Source organism: Amphichorda felina (genome assembly GCF_050947745.1).
Source record: "Amphichorda felina strain 45539 chromosome Unknown scaffold_2, whole genome shotgun sequence".
Lineage (NCBI taxonomy): Eukaryota > Fungi > Ascomycota > Sordariomycetes > Hypocreales > Bionectriaceae > Amphichorda > Amphichorda felina.
In genome coordinates this window covers 1135643-1154898 of record NW_028145048.1, presented here as the reverse complement: position 1 = coordinate 1154898, position 19256 = coordinate 1135643, and the positions used below count along the sequence as shown (strand labels likewise).

The 19256-nt window shown below is 54.8% G+C and overlaps 5 protein-coding genes across 5 annotated transcripts; all 5 read right to left on the bottom strand.

Annotated features, from left to right (window-relative positions):
- Positions 1-491: 491 nt before the first annotated feature.
- On the bottom strand, positions 492-1684 carry ACO1O0_001912 (C2H2-type zinc finger protein; the record flags this gene model as incomplete). Its single annotated transcript, XM_083191391.1, has 3 exons — positions 492-1217; positions 1273-1412; positions 1468-1684. The coding sequence occupies 3 exons, from the start codon at positions 1682-1684 to the stop codon at positions 492-494; spliced, it is 1083 nt and encodes a 360-aa protein (XP_083052605.1).
- Positions 1685-9490: 7806 nt separating this feature from the next.
- On the bottom strand, positions 9491-11079 carry ACO1O0_001911 (LSB5 family protein; the record flags this gene model as incomplete). The annotated part of the gene is given in 5 exon segments (XM_083191390.1): positions 9491-9759; positions 9814-10003; positions 10021-10476; positions 10527-10922; positions 11068-11079. The coding sequence occupies 5 exon segments, from the start codon at positions 11077-11079 to the stop codon at positions 9491-9493; spliced, it is 1323 nt and encodes a 440-aa protein (XP_083052604.1).
- Positions 11080-12101: 1022 nt separating this feature from the next.
- On the bottom strand, positions 12102-12928 carry OPI3 (bifunctional phosphatidyl-N-methylethanolamine N-methyltransferase/phosphatidyl-N-dimethylethanolamine N-methyltransferase; the record flags this gene model as incomplete). The annotated part of the gene is made up of 2 exons (XM_083191389.1): positions 12102-12616; positions 12868-12928. The coding sequence occupies 2 exons, from the start codon at positions 12926-12928 to the stop codon at positions 12102-12104; spliced, it is 576 nt and encodes a 191-aa protein (XP_083052603.1).
- A 574-nt stretch (positions 12929-13502) lies between these two features.
- On the bottom strand, positions 13503-15092 carry ACO1O0_001909 (RXT2-like protein; the record flags this gene model as incomplete). Its single annotated transcript, XM_083191388.1, has 4 exons — positions 13503-14404; positions 14617-14779; positions 14840-14961; positions 15020-15092. 4 exons carry the CDS (start codon positions 15090-15092, stop codon positions 13503-13505), a joined length of 1260 nt encoding a protein of 419 aa, XP_083052602.1.
- Positions 15093-15686: 594 nt separating this feature from the next.
- Positions 15687-18294, bottom strand: ACO1O0_001908 (glycoside hydrolase superfamily; the record flags this gene model as incomplete). The annotated part of the gene is made up of 6 exons (XM_083191387.1): positions 15687-16694; positions 16749-17090; positions 17145-17453; positions 17501-17573; positions 17659-17902; positions 17958-18294. The coding sequence occupies 6 exons, from the start codon at positions 18292-18294 to the stop codon at positions 15687-15689; spliced, it is 2313 nt and encodes a 770-aa protein (XP_083052601.1).
- Between the last annotated feature and the right edge of the window lie 962 nt (positions 18295-19256).

Sequence of the window (19256 nt, the reverse complement as noted above, 5' to 3'; positions counted from 1 at the left end):
AATTAACAGGCTCCACGCATGCCATCCGTATTTTTTTTGTAAATATCCCTTCGCCATAATAGCGATTCACCCGCGGCCATGGAGGGTCAAGCCCCCTTGGCCTTTTCCAAATCGATTCCGTTCCTTGCGTGCCATGCTATTGCTATGCCGAGGAGTGTGCGTGTGTTTGTGCCTTATACATGTAGTCATCATGAAAGTGTTCCTAACCGCCAGTCTATGAGAGTATCCGCAAAACATATATTCGAAAGAGACTTAAAAGGAAAGAGGAAGAGAAAAAAAAAAAAAAGGGATGTGAGATGCCGCATTGCTGCTTGCAGAGCACGCTGGGAGCTCTATTCCATGCCACGAAACGGAGGACATTGAGGAAGGACGGCAAGCGATGCGACGTCGGGCCGAAACAAGAGCCAGGCGTTGAATTCAGGGTATCAAAGAGTCTCCATGCCCCACGCAACGTACTGATCGCTTTCAAACGGTGAAGGCAAGAGGTCTTCCTAACCCATGTGTACCAGCCCGGGTTCGGCGCTCTGAGGTCGTCGCATTTGCGGGGCTGCGCCGTAGTACATCTGGTTCATGGCCGTGTTCGGGGGGTAGTCGGCGGGATCAGGATACACATAGCTATTCGCATTCTGGGCCGAGGGGGAAGAAATATGAGAGGGAGACTGCCATCCCATGTTGGTCATGTGAGGGCTACCGCTTGCGCTGGCCGGACCCGACTGATGCTGGTCGAGGCTCGGCTCCAAGGTTGACGGCGGCCCATAGCCGGTGGGGTGAGATGTTGGCCGCATGGCATTATTGAAGCTAGCTGAAGACGCTGATACCGGGCTACCGACCCGCAAATGGACGGGAAGGGAGCCGTTCTGCATATACTGGACGTCACTACCGTGGCGAGGCATCGCACCGGCCCCCGAAAGGTCAACACCGGGGGACATCGACATTGTTCGCTGCGCAGGAGATGGCGTAGACATGGGGGAGCCATGGCTAGACAGATGGTCGCCCTCCGAACGGGCCTGTGAAGCGGCCTTGTTCCTCGAGGCAGCGAGGGCAGCGGCCGTGGCTGCTGCTGCCTCCTCGATGGTGCCACTGTGGTGGTTCTGGTGCCGGTTGAGGGTGGTCCGTCGGGTGAAAGTTTTTTGACAATCCGCATAGGGACACTTGTAAGGCCGCTGGCCAAGGTGCGTCCGGCGGTGCCGAGCAAGAGAGCTGCTGTCGCTGAAACGCTGCCATGAGTTAGCGGTCTAGATCACAAGGCCCACTAGCATCACTCTAGCTCACCTTGGCACAAATCTCGCAGTGATGCGGCTTCTCACCGGTGTGCACCCGCTGGTGCACAGTGAGGGCAGATCTTTGAATGAACATCTTCCCGCAGTTGGGGAAGTCGCAGACGTGAGGTCTAACACCGCTGTGGATACGTTCTGCCGCTCCTTGTCAGTGCGTCTGATTCACTTGGTCGTCATCAGGCATACTTACCATGACGAGCGAGGTCGCTTCGTCGAGCGAAGTGCTTCCCACAGGTGCTGCAAGGATAGCTCTTAGAGCTGCTGGAGGACTGTGGTTGTTGCATCTGCTGGTGAGGTGCCTGAGGCATTTGCTGCGTCGACATGCTGGCCATGCCGGCCATGTTTGTCATGCCAGGCATCTCAGGGAAGGATGGCAGCTGCATCGAGCTCTGCATAGGGTTAGACATGGTCATCGGTGCCTGCATGGTATTCGGCGAAGGGTATGGCCGGCCCATGTGCGGCGCCGAATACTGAGAGTGTTCAGATCCGTGAGGCGAGACTGATCGTTCCATCTGTTCAGTCTTGATGAAGGAGAATTGTTGTGGCTGGTGATGGAAAAAGTGTCCGGGGAGATGGTGCTGTGCAGTCTTGTTGTTCAGCATGCTCCCAATGTTCATAACCTCAACAGTCGCCAAAGATCCCATCACATGAACCAGAGAGGGGCGCGGAATTAGTAGCCGTTGGATCTGGGGCAGTTGGGGACAGGAGTCCAAGTGAAATCACGAGAGCTGCAACGGTAAATTAGCATGATCTCATCTCCTACAGTGCGCAGTAATAGAGATTGGAGCTCTTCAGAGCCACCCCCCTGAGAATTGACGGCCATGGACTGGCACAACCCAGTTATGGATGGCCGTACCGCGCAACGTCACGCCACCTTTTTTTTTATGTGTGGCTCTGAATCCAGCTCCGACCAGAAAGGTTCAAACGTACCATCCAACCAAAAGTGATGTATTATTCGTATGAAAGGAGGCGGGGAACGATTAAGAAGCCAACGTTGACTCGTCTGGTGGAGACTTTCGAACTGATGTAGAATCGGTCGGGGAGCGAAGGGCAGACAGAAGCTCGTGATCCGAGGAAGCCAACACAAGATGCCTACCGAGTGTGAAACAGCGTAGCTCGAGCCGTGACAAGAATGGCGTCTGCACGCAGTTTCTAAAACGCGTTCGCTTTGGCTTTGGGCCGGACAAGGCGCCAGAGGGCGTGTTGAATCGTTCCAGGGGAGGATAGCCCACAGGTGAGTATTACTAGTTGGATTCGTTCAAGCTGACGGGGCCACGTCGATGGAGCGGGATTCGAGTTCAGTGTGAGGATTGGAGTGTTGGGATCGACAGTCCAGCTGCAACAGCCAACTATTCGCAGGTCGGTAGGTAGTTGATGTTGATGAAGTAGGGGATTGATCTCGATAATGAAGTCGCAGGACGCTGCAGAATCTTTTCGAGGTAGAGGTCAGCCGCGACGTGAAGGACCACGGACAGATGGAAAGTATTAGGTTGCCGACAGGGCTAATGCAAGGACCAAACGGAAGACAGAACAAAAGAACTAAAGAACCAAAGACTCGGGGTGACGGTGTGAAATGGCGAGAGTTTGGGCCAAGACGCGGTCCTGGATGGACGTAGGGGCCAACTTCTTTTTTTATGTCGGGTCCGCAATTGCCAATCCAACACGGCAGATCAAAGGGGAAAAAAGTATGCCCTGGCCCCTGGGAGGAGGGAGCCAGGGTGGGGTGAGGCACCGCTGGCGCAGCGTAGACAGGGGGGGTTTTCCCAACTAAGACTGAACGCGACACCAAATGGGGAGCGACTCACCAGCAATCGCACGCGGCCGTCCGAGAGGATGACTTGAACGGGTATGTAGGTATGTGCGCGCCGTGTGGCGAAGGGTCGGCCTCAACGGCTTAGTGGTCGTTCAACGATCGTCGAGGTGTTTTGTTCCAGCTGCACCGCTGCAGGATCTGGTATGACGGAACGGATTGACAGGTGCAGGTCCAGGGCGTTAAGGCCAAGGCGGGCGGCAGGCGGGCGGTGGGCAGGTGGCAGGCGGACAAGTGGGCTGAGGCTTGAAGGGAACTAGGTGGAGGGTTCTGATCGCAAACGGGTCTGGGACGGGGCCGAAGTTATAACATCCACCGCCAGGTCACGCCTGGCTGCTCAGATGGGGTGCAAAGTGCGGGAGGGAAAGATTTAGCAGCAAACGAGATGGCTTCTGGCTGTTGGTCGACCGCGATGCTTGGCTAGGGGCGAGTAGGGGCGAGTAGGGGCGAGTAGGTACGGAGTACCTCGTACAAGACAGTGCGAGAGACTTGATGCCAGCCCAGAGCTTCAGCACCAGAGCGGCCAGTGCTCTGGGCCCTCCCTTGCTCCCCCGCCTCAACAGTCAATACCTACCCAGGCCACCCAGGTTCAGAAGCGCGCAAACTCTCCGATTGTCTCTATTGTTCAATACCGATTTAGAGCCTTATGAGAAGTGTAGATGCAGGGGTGTGTGGTTGTAGCTAACCTGCAGATAATGAGGCCATGGAATGCGTTGCTGCCAGTGTTCCGCTGCCAAAAACCGTACGTGTTAATACGAGTAAACTACCTGTAGGTACCTGGTATACTAGTGGTACTATTTCAAATTGATCCGGCGCTCAACCAAACGCGTCTCTTCTCTGCCCGTTTGCTTTTTAGAACCTCATCAGCAGATGCACTACAGGTAGTATTATAATTTGCCCAGCCGCGCATCCGCTGCAGTCGCCCGATGGAAAGGCAAACAGCTGCCTGGCTGGCTGCCTTTGAAAAGTCGGAATCTGGGTGAGAGCTCTCAAGTAGGCACGCACTGTATTAGCACTCACTGTACAATGCATGGCGGCGACCCCTTCCCTCACCCAATGGACAGGTATTTTACCAGCAGCCTGGTTCATTAGCCACCAATCCAATTCATTACGATGCATGTCAAGAGAGCCCAATGATTCAATACCGAAGGGCCTCCTCGCAGTGCGGGCGCCAGAACCAAAGAAGAGGGGCGCTATTAAAATGGATGATTTTGGAATTCGGGGTGATTGCTGCTCTCCCTTGGACGGTGTGGCATCGTACTCTCTGATAGCACGGCGGTCAAGAGGGTTCAAAATGAAGTCAGGCCAAGACGAGACGACGGGCACAAGCGGACCCCGAAACCTCAGTGACAAATGTCTGCGGGTTGAGACTTGCATGAGGGATCCTGGTCATGCTGACGTAGGTACCGTTTCGCCCCTGCTTCCTTGACGTTGGACGCTTGTTGGCGACGGGGCGATCAGGTTGCTTCCATTTCTTCTAGAGCAATTCCACGATCCCTGTCATCCAGCTAGCGCCTTCTGGCAGTCGGCCACCGAAGCCGGTATTACTTCGTACTTCCTACAGATACGTGGTTGAAGACTCCGAATGCTGATTAATTAATATTCGACTGCCCGCTTTGATGGCTTCCATCCCGGGAACACACCTCCTGTCTGTAGTGGTGACCGTTCACCTGCCAAAAATAGTTCTGGAGACCCAAGGTAAGTAAGTCGGTATTGAGATCGCCTCGGCACTGGTTGTTCGCGGTGATATCCATAAGTTGCAATGGGACCAGATCCCCGTCCGAATGTAGAATCATGTGTCACGTCGCAGCATGGAGGATACACTGGGCGCATTGTTACTAGGGAGGGAAGTAGGGTAAGTCCACCAGAATTCCAGCAGCCTCGAATAGCAACCACCAAGCCATCTTGGGCACTCATGTGTGTGGATTTGGATGTGTTTGCTCCTTGATGCCCCAAGCTTGGATTGTCAGGTTGATGCCCCCAGCTTTCTATTCTCACTTGGTCAACGATCTCGAGAGCATGGGCCACGAGCTTTGGGCAATACACACTTCGAGCACTGTGCAGGGTACCTCTCTGGGGCACCGAGGGAAAGGTGTTCCTGAGACGCCCATCTGGAGTGTCAACCCCTTTTCTTTGGGCCTGTTGACCGACTATTATTACTCGTACAAAGCGCTTTGCATCTGCAGCTTGCTTTGGCGAGTCGTCCAAGGGATGGTCCAGCACACTTCTCAGGCCAGTGAGGCGGCCGTGACACATGGACTCGCGTCCAAGGCCAGGGGCCTAGCTGGTTAGTGGACCAGAAGATTCGACAGGGGGTGAGCAGGTGGCTCACTAGCCCCACCAGACATGCTTCCAGAAGGCTTCTGGAATGAAACCCTGCAGGAGCCTGCCAGCCTGGTGGCCCACTGGGCTCCTGGTCCCGCCGTCCGCCGAAGCCACAAGCGCCCGAAACCCCTGTTTACCCTCGTTCTCTTTGCTTCTCTTCGCCCAGTTATTCCAGCTGTGATGCCCACCCTTGCCGCCCGCATCCCACCCCCAGAGGTAAGCAAGCATTGTTCTGCAGACCTTCGAGAAGCATTCAAGAAGCCAGCGGAAGGCTCGTCGCCCCGGCAGTGCGTCAATAACATGCTCAATAGCATGTGGTGCGGCTGCTGCAGGGCCGCAGGGGACACTCGGCGGCTCGGCCAGCACCAGCTATCGAGATGCGGCCGATCGTGGGCCGCCCGTTCCTGGACCGCGACGTTAATGCCTGCCGACGGCTGGAACCCGGCAGCCAAGTGCCTCGGACGGCTTGCCTGAGACGACGAACTACTCATACTACTCCCGCCTAATGCTTTTCGAGCAGGTCTCTCGAGCAATAGTCGTCAGCAACTACAGACGGATTCCTTTACTTTGGTCTTGGCGGGGCCTGCAACGGCCCCGGCGAGCCTCGAGTTGCGGAACAAAACCGTCGTCAACCCACTTGCCCAGCGCCAAAACACTCGGTATTCCAGAATGTAGGGACAAACAGTCCAAGAAAGGCATGTTGGCTGGAGGTACGACGCCACTGGCTGAATTGGCGCCCTCTATGAGAGTCGCATGCGAGGAACGGCGTGATCAGAGCTCGCGCCGCAGGGTGCCTCCTCAATAGAAGCGGCCATCTATTGTCCATGGATGGGTCCTAACTACCGAAGTATTACCATCGCTATCTTCAGTCTGGCAGTCTGACAACCCTGTCCCAGTTGCGGCTTGCCGCCGAGACAAATGTTTGTTGGCTAGTAGAGACGGGCGTTGGGAGAATACTCTTCAGCGCCAAGCCATGCTAGATTGCAAAGAGCGAAGCTGACGGCTGTTCTAGTGTAAATCGACAGATGGGTTGGAACTGACGAAGCTACGTAGTAGCCCCCTAGGACTTTGATAAGTTCGGCGTTTAGTGATCCTTGAGCAACCGTATGATGGGCATGCCTTGCGGCGATTCGTCTGCCTTTAGAGTAGTACAGCGAGTCACTAGGGGCTAAGTCGGCCGAATCCTTCGTCGGAGTTATTTCGCAAAGCTCTATTGAGTATTCGTATGCCTGGGAGTAATACAGATCAACAAGGCTGACTCGCGGAGCACTTCTTGCAGCGGGTAATTGCCCCGTTGCGAGTGGTCTCAGATCCCCATGCTCCCACGAACAGGGCCGCAAGTCCTCTCCCCATCAGCGGCTGTCGGTTCACTAGTTGTTGCTATCGCGGGTCGACCACTCGACTCTGTGCATGGACCAGACAGGGCCATGAGCGTATCGATAAAGTAGGTACTGGCATGGTCGGACCCAACGTAGCGGCTTCAGTTGGCAGATCGCAGAGAACAATGGCATCAGAGAGGCCCTGGCTCTCGGCTGTTGCTATTGTCGATCTGCCCAGCGGCAGCTCCCCAACCCAGTGTCCCAGTCTCCATCTCGTTAAACCCCCCCTGCAAAGGGCTGCATGATGATGGTTGGAGTGCACGTTTTGCATTACTAGCTCCCTTCTTGACTCCGAACGATGCCATCAATGCACTTATCGCCATGTGACCATTCCCTATGATGCTTTCGCCAGCCATTGGCTAGCCTGGCAATGGCATCCGTCTCCCAACCACAAAGGACCAACACCAGCGGCAATCAGTTGGTTGGTCATCGTCCCTATTGACGCTCGAATTGAGACAAGCGCATTCTGATTCAGAACCTTCGACGACGGCGGTGGCTGGCAGCTGGCCCCAACAAGGGGAGAAACGACAAAAGAAGTCCCAGCGACTGTCGCGACAAGGTGCTCGTCCAGCGAGGCTGACAGCCTTCGGGGACGCCGTGCCACACCAGTGACGCCAATGCACCATGCAACATCCATGTTGCAGCGCCATGCATGATTGCATCCACCTCTGTGGACTATGGAAGCCTTCTCGAAGCATTCCACTTCGGTCGTCACGACTCGTTGCCATCATCATTTGTGCGCCGCCAAGGTGCTTCCTGATGGTGCACAGATCATGAGTTCCGACTCCTGCCAGCACGGATGTCTGACTAGGGAGTAAATCTGGGGTTCCCAAGGCACTCTTGGTGTTTGACCGTCCGTGTATCTGACTCAACCTCTCGCTGCCAGCTCACCCACCGTCCATGCCTCAACCACATCATCGTCGGCTGACGATGCTAATGCTCCTCGAGCGTGCCCCTGAAGGGGCTCAGATGTATCCATAGCTACCTATGTACTCATGCTTGGGGAAGACATTCAAATACAATATGGCAAGTGTCGTCTTGAGCCACCGACTTGGTGGACTCTTGATCTCTGAAGCTACGTCTTTGAGCTCCCTGTCAGCCGGGTTTCAGTTGCAGGCCACCTCTGCAGAGTTTCTCATCCGAGTTGCAACCTTCTCACAGACACGGGTCTAGGCTTCTGCAAAGATTGTGCTTAGGTTCCCTGAGTGCCTCGACTTCATCCGCCGTGTCTTCAGCGGTCCAACAGCTCAACTGCCAACGGCCGGGGCAAAAGGCCCCAAGCGCCCCCAAGATGCCCAGACCGAGTTGTCCTCGAAAATCAAACGAGCCGTCGAGGAAAAAGAAAGGTTGTGTGTCGTCGTGATTAGACACCCACCCGCTTACTTGTATTTTTTGTCAGAGAGTTCAAACCGCGTTGCCAGCGCCCGACTTTTGTGCTGGGCACTCAGCGCACACCCAGCATCGTCAGCATCATATTACTCTCGGTCAACCAGCGGCTCTCACCGAGAACCCCCACATTTCATAGTCTTTGCCCAGGCGAAGCCAGCTGAGTATGAGGGGCCCTCGGTTGACGGATGAAGAATCGGCTGAGACGAGACGTTCAGCATGGGCTAATAACTAATCGCACACTTGCGGTGTACGCGTACTAGGCCTATCCGTACCGCACATGTCTTAGAAGAGCCCTGAGGCCGAGGCCTTCGTTCCTTTTCTACGTAGTAAAGTCTATCAGTTCCTTCCGTCGCTTTGCTCATTGCTGAAACACTCCCTCCCGTTTCTTGCCTAGACCTCCCATACGAGTAATATGTCGTGCTTATGAGGTTGCCCGTAGAGTTGCACAAACGGACGATTCCGCCTAGGCAGCCTCTTTCCAAGACATCACCTCTCCCTTTCCTTTTCCCCCAAGACCATGCCGACAGCGGAGGATGTGAGACAACCGACTCATGGCCTTGCATGAACAACCGTCTTGAATCTTGATCCCTGATGTGAGACCGTGATCAATATGAGTTTTATAGCCCGCCCCCCCTCACCCCTCCCCCTCCTCTCGAGGCTATGCCCTGGCTGACATCCACTACAAATCATCATGGCATGCTGCAGGGGCATCCTCGTGCTGCCTGGGAATCCTTCCGAGAGGATGAGATGATACCAAGCCGGTCCGGGGCGGGACTGCCGGCCAGTTCTCAAACCAGAGCGGCCGACACCTGAGATCATCCAGCAGTGATCAATTGCTTGGCTACTAAACAACACTGGGGACCATGGCACAATCATGGCCCGTGAGCAAAGTTGCTAACGGTGACGCACATTATTCAGGTCAAACTGTGCGGGGGACGGCAGTGTTCAAGCACGTACTCGTACCCCGTTGTATGATCACTCCTACGAGTACCTTGGCACTCGGCCCAACAAGACGAGTTCCCGCCCCTAGCAATATTTCGCATTTGACTTCCAAGTTCCAGATAGATAATAGAAGTAACAGGCTTATGATTGGTTTACATGCTAGTATTGACTCGGGTCGTCAGGCGAGGAGGCGTGTGCAATAGACACACAATACCGCTGAGTTTAGAGTCTCGACAAACTCGAGCTAAGATATCTCTCACCGAACAGTATACGAATACAAAAATCCTGTAGCTTTCATACTCAGCTCAAGTCGTTGAGCTTAATCTTATAAAATTGCAAAAATAAAGCCCCCCCCAAGTCCCCCACGATCACCACCTAGGCTCTTCCCTTTCAAAAGCGGGAGTGTCCACTACATTCTTATCGCCGAACGGATCATTCTCGTCGTCATCTGGCTCAGACTCTGGCTCGTTCGCAACTGGTCTCGGGGGCTTGGGCGGCGGAGGTGCGTTTGGCTTCGTAGCTGCAGGTGGCCGGGGAGGAGGGGCGGCCTTCAAGCTCAGCCCAGCCAGATCGGGGGGCTGAGGGGAGGTTGGGGACGAGGGACCTGAGGAGGTCTCTTTGCCTTTCATTGTAGCCACTGTGATTTCTTGGGTTAGCAGTTTGAGCGACCCTGCATGGCACCGCCACATACTTCGATACATGTGAGCTTGCTCGGCAAGCTCATCGTCGGAATCACTGTCGGCGTCAATAGAGCGATCTAGCTGCTCGAACGACATGAGAGCGTGAACGAGAACATCGTTCGCGTTGAGCAAGCTCCCCAAAAATTGCTCATCTTCAACATTGTGAATCTGGTCGGGGTTAGGCGCGGCGTGGAGGTAGTACTGTTCGGTGAACGTACATATCGCAAAACTCGTCTTCGTAGCTGCTTGCAACTCTCGAACTTCTCAACGGCATCTTTGTTGTCTGAAATTTGCTCAGTTTCGCGGTTGATCGTCTGTAGTGTGTTCAGGAGATTCGTGGAAGTGATTGAGGCGTCTGCAATCACAGCCTTCATCTGACCCTTCTCGGCCTCAAGGTTGAATGGCTTCCGCTTTGACTTGCTCTTATCCTTCTTCTTGTCCTTGGACGACCCAAAGAATGAAGAACCTGTTCCAGACTTCTGGGCTGCAATGGAGTGAGATGTGCTGTGCGCTCGGGGAGATGAGCCCGTGGCACTGGAAGAGCCCGCAGTAGCTTGTTGTTCGGCAGCTTTCCGAGCCTCCTCCTCCTCATCATCGCCAAATGGATTCTCCTCTGTCTCTCGGATGACCTTGGATCTCTCCTGAGTCGCAGCTACTTTCTTCTTGGGAAGTTCCTACGATGGTTAGCCGTGTTCCTAATCAGCCAGCATCGGTCCAATCTTACTTTGTGTAACTGGGCAATCTTGTTCAGCCCAGGCGTTCCCGAATAGTTCGACCACTGGCGAAAGAGCTCTCTGCACTTCTTTTTAACATCGGGGTCTGAAAGATTAGAAGTTCCACAGACACGAAGCCGCTCCAGGAGGGGTTCGTCGGCGAAAGTGCGTTGGAACCTTGGGCCGGCGTTCTGGATAAGCCCGTCGAGGAGGACCAAGGCACGGATCTGGCGGTGGACAGTGCCGTATTTGAGTTTCTTCCGGATCGCACGCGCGGCTTCCGTGGGACCAGTGCTCTGGAGCTTGATCACCTCAACTAACTCGGGGATCCCACTGAAGTCATCCTCCTCGTATCTCTCCCCAGTGAGATTCTCGATGGTGACGGTGACCGCCGAGTAGGGCTTCTTCTGTGGTGAGGTCAGCAGCTGCAGGGAAGGATATGAGAGCTAGTTTGGAGGGGTTGGGAGAGGCGCTTCGTGAAATGGACTGCGACGGCGAAGCCCAAGACCTGCTCGGCGGCAAGCCGCTGGCCTTGGGCCATAGGGGACATACTTGCTGAAACATGATGGAGCTCTAGTTTCAAAGCCTCACTGGTATCTCACAGGTTTCTTTCTGCGCCCAATACACCTGTCGTGAAGCTATCGCGGCGCCCCGGCTGTGAGTTTGGCAGGGCAACGGGCAGTCAAACCCCGCGTGACGTCGTTGCTGGTCAGGCGCCAGGGAGCTCCTTTGTACGGCCTTCCTGATCATTGGACAGCCACAGCTGCGGCAGAGATGTCAGAGGATGCAGCTCAGAAGTGAGCGGGCCAGAATTCGCAGGCTTTAAGGATTTCTATCTTAGTAGTTCATTTTAACATTGGACCCGAAGCTTCCTGATGATCAACCGAGTGCCTGACCTGGTGGGGGGCAGGCGCGGGGCTGTGGCATGTCGGCGTAGAAGGTAGTGGAGCTTCCGGTCGGGTCGGTTCACCACCTAGGCAGTCATGGAAACTCATGGCAGGCACATGCTTGCTGACGTCGTTGCCCCTGCCTCAATTAGACATATCCCTGATTATCCTTTTAAGGCCTGGTGGTAAATTCTTCCAAGCCTTGCTCATAGTATTTGGACCTCGTTTGGGCCCATTTGCATACTAGGTACTCCGTGGGTAGGTATGCAAACGGCCCAAATCCACCACCTGGCCATGGCGTCATGGCGTTGTACCGTGGCTAGATACCTACTAACCGTACCTTACAGTTTTACAGTGTCACCAAGTGAACGGATACGCATGTGTAAATTTGAATCATTATCTGCCCTCCATACAAATGTACCTATGTTATGCCATTCTATGTGTAGTTCTCCCATCATCGCTCAATACCCAATGCCATCGATCGTCAGTTGACGTACCGCACCTTTTCGCTTCGTGCCTGTTGAAACGGCCTTGACTTCGCCAAACTCCGCGCCAAATGTCGATATAAATTTGACTCCGACGTACTTGGTTGAACACAAATGCCCAATAGAGATATTTTCCGTTCCGCGTCTACGACTCTCAAGGCGGGCTGCCTTTCCAGGGAGGGTCGATCGGTGTCGGAATCTTGTTCTGTGTCGTTTACTTCTGCTTCTTGCCTGACTTGGTGGCGGCACGCTCGCGCTCGCGCTTGGCGTAGATCTCAGCGGTGAAGGGGTCCTCAAGGCGCAGCGCCACCAGATACACAATGAGCACCCAGCCCGTCAGGAGGATACCGGCAGGCTTTCCGAAGAGCAGGGCGGTGCCGAGGAAGCTCATGGTCGAGCCCCAGTACATGGGGGCGCCAACCACGTTGAACGGGAAGCCCGTCACCATCTCGTCGAGCAGAATGCCGAAGTAGTCACCCAGGAACGTGCCCGTGATGCCCAGCCTCAGCGTCGAGCTGATGACAAAGATGTTACCGATGGCGATGAGCGTGTAGGCCGCGGCCTGCGGGTACACAGTGAGGAGGAGCGGGTGCGTGGGCTGTTCGGCGATGGCCGTCTTGTACAGGTAATCGCGGACCAGGCCGAGCGAGAAGATGGTCGCGGCCAGGCCATAGCACGCCGCTACGGATCGGCCGCCAAAGAGCTTCGTCAGGACCTTGTTGTGGTATTCTACATGAGTTCGAACGATCGGGTCAGTGTCCGGCTGTGCGCGCTTTGGGGGATAGCAGCAAAATTGTGCAAACCTTGACGGGCAACAATGCTAAGGCGAGGTTAGAAATGTCTCACGATTGTTCACATCAACTTCTCACTCACTTCCAGAAGGTAGGATTAAATGCAATAGCGGCAGCCGACACTGTCCAGCGACCCATCGTGATTAGCGGGAATGGCGTCACAAGCTTTGGGGAGCTTTGGGCAAGTACCTAGCAAGCTCTGCTTGTCGAAATCGACATAGTTGGCGAAATCGCGAATAATATCCGCCATGATGACTGATTTATGTTCAGATATATATGGTATCTTTCCTTTCAATGCGATGCAAGGCGCGGTGTGGTTGTCGGCAAACTAAGTTGAACTCGTCGCTCGCGGTGAGTACTGGTGGGAAAGTTGGAGGGTTTGGCAACGAACAGCTCTCGGGGATCAGGATAGTCGCGTGCGGGCGGGGCCCTGAAATGAAGTCACCTGAAAGTGGGAGTATTACTCAGTGGACCACAACTGCGTCTGCAGCGTCACCCCAGGAACGCACACTTCTCCAGCTTTGTTTGCCAAAGGTCTCGATTCGACTCTCTCAATTGATTCCATGATGTCTAACCAAAACAAAGCCGAAGCTATGCGTCCACCCAATCCCGCTGGTCTCTATCGACAAGCGCGGGTTTCCGAAACTCCAAACACCCTCCATACGTACAAGGTCGATCAGGTCAAATGAGTAAACAACTGCTTTTGTGAAAGACAAATGCCAGTCCCCATGTATTTACGCCTATCTTCTCCAGTCATTATCGTCGTCAGGAAATCCAAGGGGTATCTTCAGAAGCAACTCGGTCTCTTGCCTGGCAAGGGAGGCTCATCGGCGTCCTCTTGTCTTCTTCGACGTGGTTGTCGTATCTTCCTCCTCGTCGTCCTGTCCCTTCTTAAGGTCCTCCGTTAGACCCCATTCCTCCTTGTCGTACCAATCCTCTCCATCTGACAGGTCCCGGTTCACGCCGCAATGAGCCTCGGCCTTCGACCAGTGCAAAACGGCCGTGCGAAGCCGGTGAGCTTTGGCCAAGCCGTTGTACAATTTTGACACTCCCCGGCTTACCTCTTCCTGTTTTTGAACAAACATGGCGAGGAGCCTCCGGACATCTTCCGCTTCACCCTCGGGAACACCCAGATCGCGCTCTCCCCCAAGACCAGGAGGCGCCAGGAACATTGGGTGTACGAATGGTTGCTCAGTGTTTTCTGATATGATCGACGGGGCATTATTCCCAGTTTCGTCCGACTGAGAGAGACCGTTGCCCGACGCGACAGGTAGTCGCGGTCTTGCCTCTCCGGCCCCCTTCGTATCGGACTGCGTGGCCACATTACCATTCGTCACGGCTTGGTCGTTGCCCATTTTTCCTTGGTCTCGAGGAACGTTTTCGATTTTATTCTTCCCCCCGAAAATTTTCATGTCGGAGTCCCCGGGCCGTGCATCCGCGTCGATTTCTGAAGAGTTGTTTTTATTCTCGTGGCTCGGGCCTGCGTCCGCCATCGATACGTCCCCGTCTTCGTTGTGGTCTTCGGTCGTACCTTGCGATCCGTCATGGTAGGGTTTCCAGGCTTTGTTAGCCCCATTAGCGAGTGACGCTGGCTCGCCATCGCCGTCGGCTGGAGCTTTGGTGAGACTCATAAGATGTCGCGCCACATGGTCATCGGTGTAAAGCTCTGCATCATTGGTTCCAAGCATGGTCTCGCAAGGCACCCAGGTCTGATCTCCGCAAAGAGCTGTCCAGAGGTGACGAACTCGCCACAGAGCCCGATTCTCTCTCTGCATCATACTTCTACTCTGCTCGACTAAGTTGGTCAAATTCGGAGACGTGAAAGGCTTGGAGAGTGTCGGATGGCTTGGCAAATCGGTCGAGGCGGTCAGAGGAGCAAGCATATCTGATCATGTCAGCTAGCATTCAATCGCCACAGGCGCCCAAGGCTTAACCTACGCTCGAGGCGCACATTGGCGTAGGGGTTCAGCTCTGCGGCTGAGGCCATCGCTTCCTCAATACGTTCTTCATCATCTTCGCTATCGACCTCGTAACCGTCTTCATCAACTAGTGGCGGGTTTCGGTAAAGGATCGCTCTTCGAACGCCGGCATAGTCAACAGTCTGTGCAATTATGGTCAATTCGATCCCTGAGTCCATTTCGAAGACGGAGGACTATCTTACATCCTTGTAGGCACTTGGGCCCTCCGTCGGTAGCATCTGTCCCTTGTGCGCAAATCGAGCCCGTTTCTTAAGCTTGTGGCCGCGGTTGCTGTAGGTTTCAATTTCGGAGTCGGAATCAGAATCTGGGGGTCGCACAGGGTTAGCAACAGGAGGATGGAGGGAGGCCCGACGGTGGCTAACCATATGCTCTTCGCTTGAACGCCTTCTTCATGCCGGCTATTGTTTCGGCAAAGAGAACTTGTTGCGTCGCCATGTTTGGCCCGCTGTCTCGTGATCGTGGACAGAAGGTCCAGCTCGTGGTGGGAGAGCGGTGGCTCGTCGCAGACACGGAGAGGGGCCTAAGGGAGTCGACAATTGGGGATTGCCTTGAAAAAGGGCATAGGGAGCCGAATAAAGTGCAGGCGGTAGCGCATACAACGTCGGGATGCTCTAGCACAGGGTTCGCTTGCGGGAAGGAAATTTACCAACAGAGAGGTAGGCCGAGAAGAGGGCACCTAAGAACGCGCGAGCAGGAGCGGCAGAACCGCCCAAGCCAGCAACGAGGCTGCCCGCCTCTCTGTGGGCCATGACAGCACTGGCTGGGCCTGCACCAATCAGATGCCGAACTCCGGCGCCCGTTTTCGCCGATGCCGCCTGATTAAATGACTAAGCAGGAGGGCCCACAAATTTCCCATTTCCTCCTGAGGATTCACCACAACCTGGAAATCTGACCCTTCTTGGTGTCACTCGGTGTACTCTGTATTTATTACTCTAGGAGTACAAACGTACAATGGGTACTTCGTAGTCTAATTGTATTTCTCTTCTCCGCTTTTTGACCTTTTAGAGGCACGTTCTAGTATATCTATCCTCACTGAACGGCGACGGTTACGTTTCCTACAAAATTCTCGCTCGAAGTGCCAACAAATACCACGAACTCACCAGGCTCAACCACGTACTTCATCTTGCGGTCCCAAAGCCCCCAATCCGCAACCTTGAGATCAATTTCGACCGTCTCGGTCTCGCCTGCCTTGACCATGACCTTCTTGAAGCCCTTGAGGGAGTAACGAGCAACCTCCACGCTGCTGACGAGGTCCTTGACGTAAAGCTGGACAACCTCGGCGCCATCTCGCTTCGAGGTGTTGCTCACATCGACAGAGATGGTAACGGTGTCCTTGCGCGAAAGCTTCTTAGAAGATGCCGAGATGGAAGAGAACTCAAACGTGCTGTACGACTGTCCGTAACCGAACTCGTACAACGCTGTGGGGTCCGCAAGCACATAGTTGTTTCCGAAGACGAGCGTCCCGTTGGCATACTCACGTCCGGGGTTCGGGTAGGCCCGAGCCGAGCTGAGGTGGTTGTAGTAAATGGGGAGGGTGCCAACGTCATGGGGGAAGCTGACAGACAGCCTGCCAGATGGGTTGACATCGCCGTACAGGATACTAGCCAGAGCGTGGCCGCCCATCTCGGACTGGTAGAACTGCTGCACGAGACCGGCAGCCTCTTCGGAAATCCACGGCTCGGTGATGGGTTTTCCTGAGCTGTAGACGACGACAGTCGGCTTTCCGGTGTCGATAATGGCCTTGACCAGGCGAGGCATGGCGCCAACAAGGCTCAGGTCGTGGACATCAATGTGTTCACCGGTAGTGGCGTTGAGTCCGCCCCAGAGTTCATCCTGGTCGCGGGACCAAGTTCCCACAACAACAACTGCCACATCAGCGCTCTCAGCAGCGGCAATCGCCTCCTCGAAGCCCGACTCATCATTTGACCAGCGTTCGCAGCCTTGAGCATAGGTGATCTTGCCCTCACTAAGCGCCTCGATACCATCCAGGGGCGTGACGCCACGGCTCATGGCGGTGTGGATGACATAGTCTCCGTACTAATGCAAAAATCAGTACCTGGAACAAGGGGACCAATGCGGCCGATGACTTACGTTGACATAACCATGAGCCATGGGGCCGATGACGGCGACATTGGCATCCTTCTTCAGGGGAAGAACGTTGTCATGGTTCTCCAGCACCACAATGCTCTCAGCATCAAGGTCCTGGGCGATCTTCTTGTGCTCCTTGGTGTTGAGATACTTGAAGATCTCATCGTCTGGAACTCCAGAATAAGGCTTCTCAAACAGGCCTTGGGCAAACTTGGCGCGGAGAACTCGTGACACGGCAGTGTCCAGAGTCTTCATGCTAAGCTTCTTGGACTTGATCAAGTCGGGGATGGTCTCGAAGCTGTAATGGCCGCCACCCATCTCAACATCATTACCAGCCGGTAGTGTCTACACTTTCATTTTAGAAACGCACGCACCGAAGGCCAAGGAAGGGAAACTCACCTTCAGGGTAATGCACTCATTGTCTCCTTCGGGGCAGAGGTGGAACTCATCAGCCACACGAGCCGTCCCACCAGCATCAGAGATGACATAGAAATCATATCCCCACTCCTCACGCAGGATCTCAGTCAGGAGGTGGTGGTCGGCAACGGTGGGAATGCCATCGTACGAGTTATACGACGACATAATGGACCAAGCACCGCTGTCCAAAATAGCGCGCTTCAGAGGAGGAAGGTAAATGCTCCGCAACTCGCGTTCACCTCCGTGGACAGGGGCGGTGTTGATGCCTTGCTCGGGAGAGGCGAAGGCAGCCTAATGAATTAGCGGCGCCAGAGCATGGAGATTGGGCAATTGCGTACAAAGTGCTTGACTTGGGCTGACACGCCCTTGTCCTGAAGCCCCTTGGCGAAGTGGTAGCCGAATTCTCCAGCCCTGGATTTGGTATCAGCAATTGCCCCGGTTATGGTGTGTGTGTGTGTGTGTGTGTGTGTGTGTGTGTGTGTGTGTCTGGGCTCACAGGTATGGATCCTCGCCGAACGTCTCCTCGACTCGACCGAATCGGAGTTCCCGTGCAAGATCGACCACGGGCGCAAAGAGCTGGTTGACACCAAGGGCCAGCGCCTCGACAGCAATAGCGTTTGCCATCTTCTCCACCAGCTCGGGGTTGAATGAGCAACCCATGGCGATGGGCGAGTTGAAGATTGTCGCATTAAGGGCGAGGAATCCGTGGAGGCCTTCGCTCTGGATGTAGGTCGGGATACCTTGAAGGAGTTAGCAGAAGTCATTCCATCGGTGCCACCTTGACCAATGACTAACCTAGCTCTGTCTGGTTCATCTGGTAGTCTTGAGCAATGCGCGCGCCCTTGTTGACGTACTCGGGCTTGGTGTACAAGCCCGTCCAGACGGCGTGGCCACGGTCCGTCATGCTCCATTCCAAGCCGGACTTATTGAAGGTCCCATCCGTCAAGTCGAGGTAGCTGCGAACGTCGCCCTGGATGAGCTGGGACGTCTTCTCCTCAACACTCATGCGCTTGAGCAGGTCAGCGACTCTATGGTCCAGCTTGGCCTTTGGGTCCTTGTAGACCGGCCTCCGATCGGCAGCCTGGGACAGGCCTGCCAGCACCGTGGTGCCGAGAGCAAGAGAGAACTTCATGATGGCAGCTCACAGAAGCTCGTGGGCTGGTCAATTGGAATCGCGAAGGTTCGACTGCTAGAGGAGGGACAACATCTGTGGGCGAGGGCTTCCTCATGATATAAGTAAGGGGCACCGAGAAACGGATCCCCTGTGCGCCACAACGAAAACCCAGACAGATGGACATGCAGCCATCAATTCCAGACCGAGCTTTGCCGGCCATGCATTGCCCATCGCAATTCCGGGGCCAAGGTGGACGAAAGATGCACCGGCCGTTTCCCGGGGCAAAGTTGAGGAGGACGCTACGAATAGAGAGGGTCGAGCTGGGGAAAATGCGGAGAAGCCGACTAGGACTTGGGGAAACAGACCATCTAGGATCTGATTAGGCTCCATCTTGCAGGAACTGGGGCCGGGTACCTGTCCATGCATCCCCAGTGGCCAGCTACTTTTACAAGAGGTTGAGACAACGGATGGCCGTGCCGCATTCCCACGACCCATTACGTTGGCACGCGGATTGGCAACGAGTCTAACCAAGAAGCGTCAAGTCGATAAGACTATCTGGCCGATATAGGGGGCCGCTCTTGGGTAAATCCAATTATCCAAGGGCAGCATATAATTCCGTGCGCCATCCAATGCCAATTCGTCTTTATCCCCTCGACTTCATCCGGCCGGGTAAAATCCCCCCACCAATTGACTCTCTCACGGCGCCAGCTCCTCCGCTTTCCCAGAACCGTTCGAGTGGCGGCCCTTCCCCCAACGCCTTGGTACCCAGTGGCTTGCATGACGCTGACGCCGCCAAACGTGGGGTTTGGGCAATGAGGGGAAGCTCTCAAGCTCTCATGATCAACCGTCAGGGTCTACCATCGAGCCCGGCTAATATCATATATCCCCGTGGTGATGAGGGGTCACCAAGCTCTTGTCATGAAACAGTGCCTCTGTCGACGGGTTTCTGTATCTCCAACAACATCGTCACTAACGGTCCC